The sequence below is a fragment of the Opisthorchis viverrini genome (assembly GCF_000715545.1).
Source record: "Opisthorchis viverrini unplaced genomic scaffold opera_v5_16, whole genome shotgun sequence".
Classification (NCBI taxonomy): domain Eukaryota; kingdom Metazoa; phylum Platyhelminthes; class Trematoda; order Opisthorchiida; family Opisthorchiidae; genus Opisthorchis; species Opisthorchis viverrini.
The window spans coordinates 506,827-525,178 of NW_008751672.1; the positions used below are offsets into that span (position 1 = coordinate 506,827).

Genomic DNA, 18,352 nt, shown 5'->3' on the forward strand with positions numbered 1-18,352 from the left:
TGTATTGAAGAATGCTCGTACAGCATCCACAAAATGTTTCCTTCCGGGTCACTCAATTGATGGAGGTCTAACAAACTCCCGTGGCCATCCATGTTGGAGGTTGGAATAAGCATGAAAATTTGTTCTTACATTCTGGGCAAATGGAGTTGTTTCACCTTAATTATCGATGGCTCGTGGTCAGCAGCATTATGCCTACATACTGTATCGGGATATCTTGAGTATCGTGCCAAATGCACCAAAAGGTGACCTTCTGAGACACATTTAGATACTTAACAACACCATAGACGAGAAATTCGACTGGATTCCAGGAGATTCTCACGTCATCATCAAATTTCGTACGCAAGTCAGTGTATTTCGCTATCTGCCAACACCTTTATGAGGTGTAACAGACGCTTGCTCTCAGGCAGTCTAACAACAAAAATTCCCACTGCCATTATCCTAGCAAAAGTGAAACAAACATTAAACTCATAGAAAATTCGTCCATTCTCTTATTGGAATTCTTTGTAGCTAAAGGATAGCCAAGAATAACGATGATCCACAATTTGATTAATTAAGCCTATACTGAGCACACAGCAGCGGTAAACTGCAATGCTTGAGTTTAAGTCATACAGATATCACAATCAGATACCTGAAAATGAGGTAAAGAAGTGATCGGGGAATTTCATCCCTCCACTATTTCAGTGTGGGTGACAGCCGGAAATCTGGATTAGATGGCATCTTTGGCAGATCGAATAAAAGTGAAGAAATTACCCGCATATCTCGGGCCCCCTGCTCTAGGGTGCAAGCACTAAAGAGATATATGTATTCTCATATCGCTTTAAGCAATTATTTCGTGTAGTTTTGTCGAAACGTTCTGGACCAACATACCGACCCTTATCTTTGACTGTTGAATAATATTACGCAGGTGTCCTTAGGTTTCACTAGTAATCGTAAACGCATTCAAGGTACCAGAGTTGTATATCTGACAGTGGAATTCACTGTCGACATATGTGACATCGTAACCTACCTGGAAGATGCGACAAGCTGTAGGTTGTCCAGAAACCGGATCATTGCGATCAAAAGGTATGTCTTATCATCTTTACCTCTGAAGCATTGCTTGTGTCTCATGGGAACCAGGGACCCTCAATGCAGAATCGTAAAACGGATTTAAGGAGCAATAAATTGCATGCATTATTTGATTTACTAACAACTTGAAGGCTGCCATGTCTTTGTCATGTGATATCAGCGTCAAGTAGTAGTGTTTCGAAAAGTGTTCAGTATAGAAACGGTCTAGAATGTACACAATAATAGCTTGACTTTAAACTCTGCATAAATAAGCTTCATGTGAACAAGACGAGCCACACCAGTGACTGGATACCAGGAAATAAACAACCTATACACATACTACCGTCTCTACCGTTGCTGCACGAATAAATGCACCCCTGCATCAATAGGAGATACCACATCCTGCAGAGTATCACAGGAATATCAACCCTTCGGTGTTTTCGGCTTTTTCTACAAACAAATGTCTGTCCAATTATTACGCCTCAGTGAAGCAAACTGTGTTATCTGGAACGGTTTCAAGCCTCATTTATGAACCACGTTGTTGTTGCTGCTGTTTGCGACAATTATTTTCACTAATTCCCCACATTGTTTTGATTCTTGTTGTGTCATTTCAGGTGTAAAAAAGTAGGTACGATTGTTGGTTAAAATGACAGTTTATATGAAAATCCAGTAGAATTTCAGAGCACTTTAAATGAACATGATCGAATATGGGCAATTTGTTCAAAACATCACCTCCAGACGGACGGTTAACAATCTTCCGGGTTACATGGTCGGAAGTTCCAAACCGATCGGCTTGATATTAAGTGGGTGCACTATATGTCAAGTAGTTATAAAAACTCTGAACACTTTGTCTAATGGTTAGGCCAATAATAGGCTTCCCAATTACCTCAAACTAGGTTTCAGGGAATTTTTTGAACTTGTTAAAGACTTGGAATTACTGCGTTCGCTTGTGCCATGAACTAGTCAGTGGAACAATAGCAGACACAATGTCTATCAGCAGCTACGGAAAAAATGAATGATTTCCACTGAACAATCTGAGTCGGCAACACCGACCTCACAGTTTTATAGATTCAGATGAATCATTGCGTCCATCGCACGATTAGAGTTGTCCGTTACCGGGACAACGGCTGCAGATGCATATTTCAAAAATTTCCCATTAGCTCACGAGTGCGAACACATCAGCTGTTCTTTCAGAGCCCAAACCAGTACACGTACTATTTGAATGATTAGGGTAGTTGTCGCGCCCTTGCAAGCATCGTCGTATTTCGCCCAATGTGCTGAACCACCGCTCACTTAGTAACAATGGCCCAGTGCTAGTTGTTCCTCAGCGTGAGATTCTGGGTGATCCGTTTTCTTAGTACTTAATGTGTTGTTCGCTTCATTGAATGAATAGTACTGCATAGCGAATCCCAAAGATAATGGTATACGTTTAGCACAGTCCGAGTACACTGTTGCTAAGATAAGGAAGTTTTCTTCATCCCTGGTAGAAACTTAGGATGACGGGACTGAAAAGACTAGTTCTCAAGTCAGATGATATCTCCAATAAATATTCATTTATCATGAACGAACACAATGTGGGGAAACTTCTTTAGATTCGCGCATCAGACCGGAATATGATAATGTGCAATTCGAATTAGGATAAATCTTCTTGGTGACATTTTATCGAAAAATCACGAATCGTTCGATGCGTAGCTCTGAAACGAATTCAAGACTTACCGAAAATTTTGGTGCAGATTGTACGATCATCCCGGGAGCGATGACGCTTTCATTCTTTGTTCAAACATGAAATTTGATTTAAGCATGAAAAAGAAGGGAAAGAGGAATATGTGAATGTCATCGGCAAAATCATGTCACATTATGATTCAGGAGATGTTTTGGTCTTATCCACCACTTGGAAATCTGCGCTGAAAGCCAAATCGAATCTGCTTTGTGATTTCATAACACATCTCCCTACTTTTCACTTCATCTGACCCGTGGCAGTAAGAAAAAGTCTTTCGACTGTAGCACCCTTTCAGTGCCTAGCTGCCATGCCATCTATAGGGAGCACACTGGCTGGGATACTTCCAGGTTGCCCAAGCCTAGACAGGAGAAGTCGAGAGGTGGAGGTCGAATTTGAACCACTCACCTTCCGATCAGTAGATTCGCGCTCTAACCACTTGGGTCATCTCGCCCCTTGACAGTAAATCTTGACGATCCGCATAGACAGCCAAATAATCAGTAAAAATATTTCGCCAGCAGTCGAGTGAATTAAGTCATACTGTTTCCTCTGTCTCATAAGTTTCCTCAACAGCTAGAAAGTACCCAAAGATTTGTTGACTTCATTTATCACAGTTCTTAGTTAGCTTGTGATAAGATTTGCATCTACACAGTCTTGCCAGAATTGTTCCTTTGGCAGCATAACGTACATACATTGGTTTTACAAGAAAACCAGTTTATGACTTCATGAAAAGAACATTTTTAATGAAAGACTGGCATTCAAACTTTTACCTGTCAACACAGTCAATATGTCAGAGAGAAATGCTATTCTAAACGTCCACGCAACAAAAGATGACAGAATAAGCATTCCTGTATCAATCAGATGAACAAGAACCAGTCAACCAATCGCAAGCTTCACTTGGGATTTTTAGAAATACTTGTTCCATTCAAAAAATATATTTTTGTTTGGGAGATAAGACGGATTCCCTAAACATGAGGCACAAGTCTCCAGTGGTAGTTCAAACAATTTTTCTTTAGTTAGAACTCGGTTGCATAACATAGGAGCAGTGCATGTGAACCAACAGAATGTATTTTTTTAATATGGGACATGGCACTTATAGTGATCAGCGCATTGAGGTAACGTACTTGAGAAGGTAGTGCGACGATGGCACGGCGACTAGATTAGAATGTTTAGACGTTGGACGATACAGCATAATATCATCAAGCCGAAATTGCGACACAGTGGTTACGAGCAATGGTCTTATCATTCACTCATTAGACTTCCAAGAGAGTGGCCCCAAATAAGTCCTTATGTTCCATAAAAGGAAGCCGGCGACTTCACATGTTCATTTTGAGCATGAGCTACTAATAAATGTACGGCTGTAATAAGATCTCATCGATAACACCACTAGGAGCCAATTGTTGTGATTTCAGGCAGGAGGTCATTAGTCAAAGGGTCTACCGACTTATCTGTTGTAAGAGTAGAGAAAATTTCGACTGATATGACTACAGTGTGAACTGGAAGGAATAAAGCTATAATGTAAAACGCGTTAAGCATTTAATATAGCCGGCTGAATTTGCAAAAGTTGTAAGGCTTGATTGTGGAAAATTGGCGGGCATATGCAAACGGAAACTTCAGATGAGGAAATGGTGTGGTTTGTAAATATTAGGTGAAACTGGGTTTACGTTTGTTAGGCTAATGGATAACGCCAAAGGTGATCCGTTTTCTGGTCTGAATATGTGATCGAGAGCTCAATGAGTGCACTTTCACGCGGAATAAAAAAACGTATTTCTCAGCGCTTTGATAGTCTGACTTACAAAACCTTTTGGGAGTATTCGGCAGGATTAGAAATCGTATGACAAGATACAATAATGGTTGAATTAGCTTACCAGTATGGTAGTTTACATACCAAAATGAATGTGAGTGTTCACAATTTATTTAGCCTGTTCCTAGATTTCAGTACTCTGATTCTCTAATCTTAAATCCACCTAGATTACGCTTTCAAGTTGCACGGCTTATTTTCACCCTCCTGGTAATATTCTACAAAAAAACATATACTGTCCTGTCAACACACTAATCCCAAACCCACTCATATGACAGACCACAAACTAGAGTAAGTTGGACGCCAAGAACAATTACAAAAGGACAAGGGATATCAGTGTATGAGACAAGGAAGTGTGTTGCAGTTTTGTTGACTTGTGGTCCTTTTTTGAAGGACCTGCATTTCAGTAGCACGGCGCCTGTTTGCACACTAATGCATTTGGTCCAGCTACAGTAGGTAAAACTGTGCCGGGCCGCAGAGAGAGTCATAATAGTTAGAAATCGAATGATTTCTCCAAAATTCTCTATAGTCCTCAATAACCTGTCCAATCAGTTATACTTTACGCAACTTGACTGTGCTTGTGCTTTTTCAGGAATGATACGAGGTTGTCTGTTTCTTTTGGTATAATGACACACAGTTCTCTCTACCTTTATGGTTACAGTTCCAGAAACACCCCTGAAACGATGGTGACGATGCGGCAAAAGAGACTCATCAGGGGGAACTTTACCCGGAACCAAGAAGCAAACGGGTTCTTGTTTCTAAAAACGCCAAACGCTTTAAAGAAAAGGAAAATCATATTGACAATCAGTTTTGTCACATATATAGGTCCATTAAAAGTCAAACCGTTACAACCAGGGTCACATTTTTGGCGTCAAACATCACTAAATCATCTCAGCTTTCAACGATTCCGTCTACTGGACAACTTCACACATTAGCTGCAATAGAATCGGAAGTTTCCGGAGTCAGGTAAGAACAGAAGATAACTGACACAAACACGCTTACTTCTAAAGTATAAGTGCAATTTTCTTTCAGGGGTCTTCCCCCAGAGTGGCTAGATACCACAGATATTTACTCTTTTAGCCAGTAAAGAATGGAAACATATGAATGTACAATATAAGTTTTAGGGAGGATCAAGGTGAACCCCTTGTTAGAACAAAATTGGCCTTAATCTAAGAAACTATGTTGCTCTCGGAACTGTTTGTTCGTAATGGGGTACTACATTAAAAAGTCTAAAGAGGCTGCCTTAAAAAACGAATGAAAAATACAACGGAATATGGATGAATTTTGTGTCGTGTTAGAGTATTTTTGCATAACAGAAATGGCAAATGCGTGCTGAATAGTGACAAGCGATGTTTATTTTTCGAAACATTAAACTGATGGTGTAGTTTTGAACGAATGTCTTACCGGATTAGCTGCACACCATGGTAGGGCAGCAAAAACATTCGTTGTCCATAAAGTGCAAGCCAAAAGTATTTCTCTCTATTCCCCGATGGATAATTAATGCTTGCGCGTCCGTGTTTATCACGACATGTGACCGAGGCAGTGCCTTTCATGCACTAGTTATAAACACACTACCACGCGTGTCACAATTCATTTTGGACACTAGACAATCTGGGTAGTAAAATGTCCTTTATTGAGGAGTTACACATGCGAATAGTTTACGTCCCCGGTATGACAGAAACCAAACCTTTTTTGATTTGTCAATTTTTGTAACACATTTATGGCCACACGCCGTGTCAAATATCTCCCTTCCTTTTTTTCTAGCTGCAAAAGCCAGATCACACTTAAACCAGAATCTAAAAAAAATAATAACTTGTGCCAGGCAGATGAAAATAGCCAGTGTCGCATCTGTTATTTGCGGTGGCACGATTAGATGAAAAATACAACCAGTTTTGAGGTCCTATGTCAACCATTTAAGGAGTATACATTATCTCGTCGCATTGCTTTGTTTTTGTTGACTACTCTTGCTATGTGGAGCACATTCCGGTTACTCCTCTCACCAAGGATGCTCATCAGCGACATATGTTATAGCTGTTTATAGACCAATTTCGCTCCCAAATGTCTTAGTATTGAGAACAATGTTTCTCCCACTCAAATGCTGTCCTAATGCGAAGCCAGCTAGTCCTCAAATTGTTTTTATCACATTGCTTCTGTTATGCCAAAATACACAGCGGTTTAAGTTTGGATAAAACCATGTTCCTATGAGTTATTAGCATAGTGTATACGTTTGTTTTGCCAAACATACCCTCACAAAGTTTACTGCGCAGGATGTTAAAATCATTAGCCATATGGACAGCACGACACAAACCATCTGTGATATGATGCATAGCAGTCGCCTGTTATTGCAGTTACTAGAAGCACCTGCCAACTTCATTCTACAACTACATGCGGTGCTGCATTTTGGAAGACATGTGATTGTGTTTGTACATGAAAGCTAAGCCTCACCCTTCTCTCACGTGAAACCTATATCAATGCAAAGAAACGCTTTTCTCTGTCATTAGTTAGAATTTAGCTATGAGTAAATCATCACATTTTATATGAGGGGTTGAATACTTGCCAGAAAGGCCACTATTTGCGTGCTAGACGATTCCGCAGTCAGATTGGTAAATGCAGTACATCTAACTCGGATATAGAAAGCCAGATTACTTTCAGTATTTAGCAGTTAGACAAACCTCAGGCTTGATTATTGCGAAGTGGACCGAAAAAACGGTCTTGCTTTTTTAAGTAAACGTAAATCCATATCTTGCACTAAATCTTACCATTCCTCACATAATTACATATTTTGTTTTATGAGAACAGACAGAATAGGGACAACATGGGCGGCTGCCTGGGACAGGATAAACTGATAGAATAGCCGTAATGTTGGAATTTAATTACATAGGTAAAACGCCCCATATGACATCAAACGAAATCAAATTTCAACTAATCACTGAGAAGGGGCAAAAAAATGACACAGGATGAATTGTTGACAGAAATGAATACAGTTGTTTCAAAAACAAGTGGCGGTGGTGAAATTATGCCTTGTGTAGGTGATCACCAGCCTGTAATTCCTTATATGTTCAAATGAAAGTGTTACCCTTTAATTTGACTCACCCTCAGCACTCAGTCACATTCGATAAATTGGCCAGCCACTCGGCCGACTGAAATGGGACACCTCGCTCTTTTGTGTAGAAACCGGCCACCTATGCTCCCCACTCGGGCACTCTAGGCAGATCCTGAGCGCAAAGTGCGCTCCATATCATGACAAGTTTTGCTAGTGATTTTATTGTTTTGGTCTTCTTTACATGTGTGGAACAAGTGCAAACGCAACAAAACGGGAGTATACACATTACGATACCACAGAAAGACCCTAGAAGTTCGAAGCTATCCATTTAGTTGATGTTGATAAGATCAGGCCAGCAATATGGTCACGCATATTGACACTGATTTATCTCGTCCGCCTAGACCAGTCAGTGATACTATGTACGCGTTAAAGAATGATTCCCACATACATTGATGTGTGGAGTGACAAAGGCAAACTTCCAATATGAACTTCTCTGGCACTTTGTTGTGACTAGCTACACAGGAAAATGATATTACTCTTATCGATTGTGCTAGTTAACCGCACAAATTTATGGCCACTTACCCTATTTTTCTCTTTCAGCCTTGTATTAAGCGCCTGCTTTATGACAAGCAAGCCATGAAAGGGAGATGGTTCCGGAACATGTGTTGACAGCATGCGCTTGTGGCGGCTTCCAAAAGCTCCATTTTGCTCAAAAACGGCACTCAATAATACTGTTTTGTGACAGTCTTCCTGACTAGATGCCGGGACATGTGGTTTGAACGAAAATTTGATTGTTGTGTCTTTGAGCTTTTGAAAGTTGAATTTGGAATCTGTTTTTCCGGTTGCATTAACATGATTAGCATTGGCTTTATTCCAAGAAGGATTGACAGCAGGATGTCTTGAAGACTGCATCACTTCCTTATCACCTTGTCACTAGGCAAGCACTAGCCAACTGGCAAACAAGACTCTGTTTCACACTCAGTTGCTCAGGTGAAGGACAGGCTAATTAAACAGGCATCCGTTGCTGCCTGGAGTGTGTTCATCACGTGGACTGTTTGCCGACACCGGCTCCGATGTCATTAATTGGATCAACTCTGTGATTTGTAAACTATTGGCTGTCACTGCCTACAGCTCTTTCAGGCAAACAATCGACGTTTGTATGGGAGCTAAAAGTACCGAGGAAAGTACAAGTGGTAGATATTCTATAGGTGCGCGTGGACAAACATATCAGGAACGGATCAAGTGAAGGTGGGAGAACAGCAGTGCTGCAAGACGAAACAGTGGATCAACTATGATGTCAGCAGATAGAATACCGATAGTGTATTTTCCCATGGTTCACCAAGGGAATCAAGTGGTAAGCCAGGGTTGTTGAACGAATTCGACTAAAAGTAGGCTCAAGACTATCTGCCACTTAGTAGGAAATGGGGGGCGGGCTGCCCAAGGAAGATGGCCAGTTACCTAACTATGAACAGTCAAATATACAAAGATTGTTTGTAAAACCGAACAATTTTGAGTTCACCTTCAGTCTGGAATAGCAGTTCTCAGTCCTTGGGTTGAAGGTGAATTGCATGGAGTCACTTGTTTTCTCAATTTGAGAGCTGATCCGCTTAAGCTTATTACCTATACGGATAATGCTATGAATGTAGGATAAACTTTCATAGAAATGTGGAATAAGTTTCTCCCTGACGGAGTAAATTCATATGTGCCAACACAATTAGAGATATTCAAAGTCATCCGTATGAATTTTGATCCAAAGTAAACCCGAAAGCATCAAAGCTCGTTTGGTTTAAAACCACTGTACATAATATGTAGTCCTATTCTACCTACAATTAGGCTGCTTGTTTGCATAATGAATATGGATTGTGCCAGTGGCTTCCAAGGTAACCTCAACTCATACCTAGAGGTGCACTTGAAACGCTTATCTATAATTTGTATGAGGTATTAAGTAGAAACGGTGTTCCTTCAAAGGAGGTTTTGAACAAGGTGGTGAAAAAATCCGGACGTAATTATTGTCTTTTGCGGTATCAGTTTCAAAATATTCCGCTGATAATCAGAAGGCAAATAATGAATACCGTGGGTCTCATGGATTTGCTCAGAATATAGACTGCACTTGCATATAGTTCATAACGTCTTCATCATTCCAAACAGTACTACAGTAGTGCAGGTTACTCTTTCATGCTCCTCGTACGATAAAGACACTTTAATCGGAGGGTTAAAGACTGGGTGAGGTTGTGACAAATTTTAGAAGCGTTAGCGGAAGCCCTGTTAAATTTAATTTCCTCACAGTATTAGAAAACTAATGTCAAGTGACGACATGATGTTAAATCACCTGAACGCTTTAGCCTGAATATAGCCGCACTGGTTGAACTGCTCTGTCAATTTTATGGACGCGATTTTTGCTGGTCAAATGCAAACTAAAGTAACGTTGAAGGAATTCCAGATATCCAGTCACCCGGTAAGATTAAAAATTGACGGACTTAACAGAACATAATGAAACTATTCTACTTGCTGATTCATGTATATTTAATGACACGACACAAAACGACACATGTGCACTTCAGTCACACCGGGGCCCGCATTGCCTGTGCCAAAGTATAAAGCCTCACTTCTTGTTGGAGATTTTTCGTTTAACTCGATACAGTTTGCTAAAGCTGGATGTCGCATAAGTTCTGCATTTGATGAACAAATTAGAATTTTCCTGGTGAAAGCTGTCTATATAATTTTTGGTCATCCAATCAATCGGATTTTTCCGAAGAAGAGCAAACATTCTTCTCACGTGTTTTGCTAGACTAAGTTCCTTCATCTTTGGCACATTTGGTTAGATTGAGCCATTATTTCAGTGACTTTGTCCAGCAGTTCACCAGGAACAGATAACTGTCCACTGACTGAGTGACATTATCATCTCCATCCGAATGCAAACAGCCAGCCCTGGAGGTCACGATTCCCTTGGGTCCTAAGTATTTACAAGTCAAAAGTTTAATTAGGTGTACAATCCTTCCATATGGTTTACGCCCCGAGTTGGGATCGTTATTGGAATCAGGTTTACGCCAAAGCTCAAATCATCCAGCTAACGCGTCATGCTTAATTCCACACAACACCAAAAAGAGATGGGCGTATCCCTTATTTGTCATACTGGTCACACCGCTATGTCAAAATGAGTTAATAAAACTTAAGGATGTCAGAACAGAAGTTCCAAAGAAGTTCCCTAAGAATGAACCAGAACCGGTAGCAATGGTGAATTATTCGTTGTGAATATACAATCACCAAATTTTACACCAAAGCTCCAGTCAAGTAGACTATGCATATGTAGATACATAAGCCCAGATGGTATTTAACCCGGACTTGGTTAAACGGTCGAATGCCTGGAGAGCCACAAATGGTTAGCAGTGATTCAAATATACCTCTTGCACGCTCCTGGTACCAGAACCAAAATCAAACGGACACAGAGCAATATTGCAAGCCGTTAATCAGCCTAAACATGAGGACAGAAATCTTCATCGGTACTGGTTATTTGTTCATCGTGCGATTATATGCATCACCCTCCAACTACGCATCTGTCTCGCTGTACAGCACATTATAGGTGTTATGGGCAGCCACCTATGAACGCATCCTCAGAGCGGCCAATTGAAGTTGTTCCACTAACCAGACGGTTATTGGTTGTTGGTATCCATAGAACGATATCATCCAGCAGGTGGTCATTAGGAAATAAAAATAACTCCTTCGGTTCCTGGAGGTTATGAGTGGCAGGTGTTTCGTTCTGGTGGTTTCTGAGGCTGATTCTGCTGAAGCTCGTTCGTTTGCATTTTGTGGAAGCCCACGTCGTTGAAACCGAGTCAGGAATATTGAGCCTGTTCAGAATGGTCCGCTTGCTCTGCAGCATTGCGAAGCATTGTATATCGAAGTCCTTCACACAGGTATAGGCCATAATCATCATTATCAGCTGTAAGAACCGCATACTTGTCGTACAGTGTTACAACTGCCACAATTTCGTTCAACGATGATTTGTGGAGGTAGGGTAGTTAGATGCGCCTTGGCGGCGAAAACTGATAGATTAGTGCGTAAATACAGCACTGTCAGTGGACTGTTAAGTGGAGAAATTGGGGTTTTATTCGTTGAAGGCAATAGCTTGGAAGAACGAGCGCCATTGAGAGCGCGACTGGACCATGTCTGACAATGTGGACTGCAATGACCAGCGTAGCTGAGTTCGCTGGTAATAACTTTTATACTTCTCTGCCAAATCATTGTTTGACCACCTCTGGCTCCCTTCCAGCCTTAACGAGATTATGCGAGAAGAACCCTCTAGGAATTCAGTTGACTGGCATAGGCAGCACGTGGCCAAACCAGTGCAAACGATGCAGTATGATCAGTTCATCTACCGTGGGTGAGCTATTTCTTCCGAATACCATTCGACGTATTTCATCATCATCATCATCATTATCAGCTGTAATAACCACGTACTGGTCGTACACTGGTTGTAGCTGCCACAGTTTCGTTCACCGATCATTGGGGGGTAAGTAGCTGCGTATTGCATAAGCGAGCTGGTAAATTGGTGCATAAATCCAGCACTTTCAGTGAGTTGTCAAGCGGGGGGGTGGAAAAGGAGCTATGCATTGAAGGCAATAGCTTGGATGCACGAGCGCCACTGAGGGCGCGACTGGGCCATGTCTGATAATGTCTCTAGCCATTGATGTGGCCCGTCTCGGGGTCCCCATCCAGGAAGACGGCAATTACCGGCGCAGCTGAGTTTGCTGGTAATGGCCTTCATACTTCGCTGCCAAGTCATTGTTTGACCGCCTCTGGCTCTCTTCCACCCTTCACATGGTTGGGCGAAAAGAGCCCTTCGAGGAAGTCGGTCGATTGACGTATTTCAGAAGTACTGATCCGGTGTTTCCAGCAGGCTTGAGCAGTACTCCGAAGACATCGATTGTCAAACATGGAAATACAGTTGACGTCCTCGGTGCATAACTGCAAGGTCTCTGACCCACCTAGTAAAATGGAGTCCACCGCAGCATTGTAAACTCGACCCTTGACAAAGAAGCTGATGTCACGCCTACGCCACAGGTGACACAGGTTCACCAAAGCTGCTCTGGCCCTCCCAATCCGGTTGGAAATTTCATCCTTTGCTAGACCGCGCGGAACGATACAACTGTCCAGGTAGACAAACCTGTCTACTACCTCAAGCGGCTCATTCGCAAGCATGAGGCTAGGGTTCGAGCCTACCCAGTCTTGAAGTAGCACTTTACATTTCGCAGGTGTGAAGCGCATGCTATTCAAGACATTTGATGGAGTGCGGACTTTATTCTGCTGGAAGCAGTTGGATTTTCATAGCACGGGGAGCAAAATTTGGTCTAGTGAGTTGTACCATGTTGCGATTTTTAGCTTGCATACTCAAAGCCCCTTCTTGCCAGATTTTGAACACAGGTGAGTTTAGAAAATACCGAGATTAGGTGGTTTTTCTTGTTGCGTGGTTACTTTGGGCTGCGTGATCTACCTATCACGAGTGTGCAGGTAAAACGCTTTCCTGCTATCAGTAGAGATCGGAAGCAAAAAACTTGACCATGGCAACGAATGGTCACTTTATCAGGCTGACTTTAATTACATGAAAAATGTCATACCGGTAAGCCTGCATGTATTTGAAAAACAAGCCGGATAAATTTATGTTGCGATATCTGCCTAAATGGACAGAAAACAACGCTAGGACGCACAGCAATAATCACGTGACTCGAAATTGGTTACACCAATTTGCAAACCAAGCTGTGATTCATCCGAGTCTCCCACTAACACCAGCTTTATCTGCTAAGAAGAACATCAAAGTCAGTCAAATTTGTTGTTCGTAGTATGCTTAGCTATTATTCGGGAACGCTCACCAATGGAAATTAAAACCCCGTTTACACACACGGTCTCATTATCTCTTCTGGTTCCACAATCAAGAGCAGTAAATGAGTGAAATCGCATGAGATGGCCTGGAGCAAATAGGATTGGGTGAACAGTTCTGTCGGTCTTCAAAACCATTGGGCTTATCAAGCGGCTTGCTACCGTTTTATGAACCGTCTGGAGCTAGCGACAGTCCATCGTATGCACTTTGTCTGTAACTTGACATCCGACATTCGTTTGGCCGAAAGACAATCATTATGTGTACAATGAACCTAGAAAATTCCCAATATCCAGTGATGTTTGCCGATTTCGCATTATCCATTAGCTCACAGATTGTTTTACTTTTTCTTATTTATTAGAGTAGATTTATCTTTGGTTTTTGGAAGGAAAGCCGATATAAAATCTGGGACTTGTAATTGTACTTAGAGCAATACTTTGTTTCAACATCTTGTTGCAAATCGGCCGTAACCTTGACAATCTATCGACCAGAATTGGCGCAACGTGTTGCTTAATTGTGACTGAAGTAATTCGGCCGAAACAAAACGGCCGTAATGGAAGAGGAGTGGAAAACAAAGGTCTCTTAAAGATGGTGACGCAAAATCAATGCGCTTCAGAATTTTCGCGAAGGCAATTCCGATTCTACAAAATTATGAATAAAGATATTCACACCTCAGCATACGCTAAAATTAGAACTACTGGAGTATCAGATGTACGCTGATGTAAGTGCTGTGGTGTCTACCGATCGATTGAACGTTTATACACAATAAAACTAATACATTATTCGGCAGCAGAGATTAGCCACCCTGGGTGCGCAACCTTCTGTCTACGTTGAAGTGTTGACTCTTAGTTCCAAAAGGCCCTAACTGGAGGGTAGGTATTTTGGAAAAAGTGACACCCTGCAATATTCAGTCTCTTTGAACCATGCCATTAATCCACTCTGTGGTGAACGTTTGCATCTGGAGTTACGCATGGACAAATTTATGACAGGAATAACATCACTAACAGAGGGTTGTGTCACACATAGTTACCAATTTTGTTGTAGTCGGTTTTCGCTACGATCATATTTAGGTAAGTCGACCCGTTCAACAAATTAGGGGTCATCCTATTAGTCGGACAACAGCATTCTAAACTGCGTATACCTTGCGACCTCAATGTGCAACACTGATATCTTCTTTCGTGTAAACATAATTTATTGGAAACCGGATGGAGGAGGGACTTAGTACTGGCTATTAAATTATACAATCTGAATGGGAAACCGCAAAAATAGCATTACTCGTATTGCTTGGCTGTCACATCCTACAGCATCGACAGCCATGCACACTTGAATTAACGTCTCCTCTGCGCAAAGAACACTCGTTTCCTATTCGCTTCATTGCGGATTCGTCGGTATCAGGCCGCGCAAGCTACGATTATGAGACAATGGTTATCGACCACCTGAAAGGTCTCAGATTCGCTGGTTGCAGAGGCTAACATGTCACAATCACGAAAACAAAACAGCCTGTACTTCCGTCTCGTATGCCCATTCCCTTCGATTCTGGGCTACGCTATTTTGCCATCATATGTGCCTCAAATTAGAAAACCCAACTCTAGCCTTAGAGATTCAGTGAATGCATGTCTAGGAGCATGAACTCATACCAAGATGTTGCACTGGAAAATACTGAAAAATGGATTTAATGTTTTACAGTCTTTTTTGGTGATCTGTCAAATGGCAAGATGTGTGTTTTATCCAGTTATCATTTTCTAAACTCGGTCAGAAGGTGACGTACTTTTCATTGGGTACGACTTTATGCGTGCCTCATAGATTTTGAGATTGCAGCTTTCATGGAGCTCTGCAATTCACATCAGTCTCAGATGTCAGCATGTACAAACAAACCTCAAAAGACAAAGGACATGGTACTATGCAGAATGGTGCTTGTGTATTAATACGCCTGCTAACCAGGATGCATTCAAATCACCAGTTGACACTTCCTATTATCAATACCCGTATGGAATAAAAATCACAAACTAGCGCAGTGGACTTTGGGCAGTCTGAAGATGTAGAAGCTTCTAAAATCAACAGACAGCGCGTTGGAATAAAAGGTTAGAATCGGAAGTTGGTGTTGCCGTGAATTAAACTTTTCAAGGATATCTACAGTCAGGCTGAAGATAATTTAGGCTGATATCAATGGTATCAACTAAGGGATCATCATGAAGTTGTCAGAATTGGTGATATTCAAAGATATTCCGAAGAACCTTTACGCAATCCTATGAAATTTAATCCCTAATTCAATGAATATTATTTGTGAGTTCAAGACATGATGAATTTGCATCTGTACGACTGTCATTTGGACAGTATCTTTGAAAAAGACCACTCTGATGACAGACAGAATCCACAGATTCTGTTATACACAACCAACTGTGCAATTTCATCACTTCGATAGAATAATACGATATCTCATTTCCCGACTGTTCCATTTTCCTTCACTATCACCGAGTAAAAAATTATTCTGCCCTAGTAATCTCTAGTGGACAGAATTAACGGTTACCATCTTTTAAACAAACGTTTCGCAAACATTTAGGGTCACTGGGTGCATGCGTCTAAGAGAATTGCCAGTCAAGTTGAGTACACACAATGTATGTCAGACCATCAGCTAGGAAAATAAGAATAGTGATGTGGTGCACACCAGTAAGACTCAATTAAGTCTCAGCATCATACGAACTCCAGGTGAGAGCTGCCAAACAGTGCTCATGTACTTCCTTTTATAAGTGTTCTACAAAGGCGACTGCCAGTGTATCCACATGACCTTAGAGAATTAAGAAGGCGTCCCCAACACAAGTTCTCAACCAATATTAACCAGATCCAGTTATTAGAACACGCCGCGAAAGAGACTTCTGATAAAATAAGAGAATCATAAAATTCATTGAAGCTAGAAAGGATACGATACAAGCTTTTTCACATCTAAAACATCTGACCAGTGTGAATGTCCCGAAGTATTTACTGGGCTGGCTGGATCAGAATGCTGAGAAGTCACTAAGCTGATTATTAGCAAAGTCACTGAGCCAGCCCATACTGAATTCCTTTATATCAACTGCTGCTAAATTTCCGTAACCTGCGAATCCTACTTTACATACCCTCCACCCATTAGTTTGATCAGTCGTGATGCTATAAAAACAATTCATCTGTTCTCCATAGATCTAATGCTAAAGGATGCCAAATCACGGTAAAGAAATCCTTTCGGAACCGTTTGAGATACAATATCACGTTAGCCCAGATTAATCAGGAATGATTTGGAAGAAACTGCCCGTTACATGGTATGCCAATGTGCACAATCAGTTGCCTTCACTGACATTCGCCGTACGTTGAGAAACACCATTGAGTCGGAGATGGCTCAGTAGTTGAAGCACGAGTTTACTGACCGGAATGTCGGTGATTCGAACGCGACCTGTGCATCTCCTGTCTAGAATTGATCAAGCTGGCATTACGTCAGCTCTCGTGTTTCCTTTGGTTTGCATGGCATCTAGGCACCAGAATGGTACTGCAGCTGAACGGTAAACATTCAAAATACCTCGATACATTTTCAGTGCAGCCTTGAGAGAGAAATTTGGGCAACCCTCCGTTATTTATTCTCCTTCATCTGCCAATATCAACTGCAAACCCAACTGTGGCCTTCATAAACTCCGTAGTTTATATAGGAGATGACGTTGATAATGATTTATTTCAAGCGTGTCTGCATCATGGGATATGAAGTACCGCGTTTTAGACCCACGAATACAAGACCGTAAAAAAGGACACAGGTAACCCTTGTACAAGGTGGGTTTGATTAATCAGAGTGAATTTCCTTAATTTCCTTCGGCTTCCTTGTACCTTCCTTGTAGTAATAGTCCTCTAACAATACATTTCGTTTATCATTGTTTCAGTCTCAGTGAGCGAATGTGTGGATTGTTAGCCAACCTCTCACATCCCAATGTAGTGAATAGTCAAACAAACAAATCACGATAGCACTCATCCGACTTGCTTTCCAGCTTTCCGAAAGATTTTGAAGCTTTGCAGCCTTTTGTCATAAGGTCATTTACTAGCCAGCGCGGTCGGGTCAAATAACCCAACCGAGGACTTTTTAGACATACAAGGCATACAAGGCATACAAGTGTCCTGCAAACCGGACATTTCAGGATTTGAACTTAACAAGACTTCAGTTGACCTATTCTGTCATAGGGGCAAACATTTGTCACCTCATAGCCAACCTCATTTTAGCGTTTATGTTCGATACGCCAACTCGCTAAGCTTAATTAGTTACATATTAAAAAACAGGACCACAAAAGCAACTCACCTCTCCGGAAACGCTAGGATTGAGTGATGTCGCATGTTGTCGTGGTTTAGTGACTGCTGATCCCATGTCACGGCAACCGGTCTCCAGTTAGCGGCAGTGTGAACAAACAGGTTCGAAAATGTACAGAAATGTTACATGCGATGCCACATTCAATGAGTGCAGGATTTACTCCTCCGAAAGTTTCACTAAGTTTGCAGCATTCTGGGATAACGAAAACGACTGCCTCCCAGAACAAACATATACCCGCTTCTATACCATATGTGACCTAGTGTGAAGTAGTTCACGTGGACATTCGACCAATAATCGTCCGACGATTGGTCTGTTGACAATCCGTCCACTCGACCAATGAACATCAAGTTGCTGCCGCAAATCGATCACACCAATACCATTCATCCAAATGATTGGGTCAACGCTTAGTCACGTGATTAATGCTGAGGTTTGAATGTGTGTACGGGTGTGGTCAGCAAACCGATGTGACTGGAACAGGGATAATGGATCGTCAATTCGGTTACTTCACTAACAATTCTTCAATTTGCGACCAGAAAAAATAACTAAACAGCGCTGGA

General features: G+C 41.5%; 1 protein-coding gene across 1 annotated transcript in view; it reads right to left on the minus strand.

Moving 5' to 3' along the window:
• The window catches only part of T265_01464 (hypothetical protein), a gene marked incomplete at both ends in the record, with an annotated part of 89,319 nt that extends 71,281 nt beyond the window's left edge, over positions 1-18,038 (minus strand). Inside the window, one exon of the mRNA XM_009165505.1 lies at positions 17,787-18,038. Coding sequence (XP_009163769.1) covers positions 17,787-17,852 — 66 coding nt within the window. The remainder of the gene's footprint in view (positions 1-17,786) is intronic.
• Between the last annotated feature and the right edge of the window lie 314 nt (positions 18,039-18,352).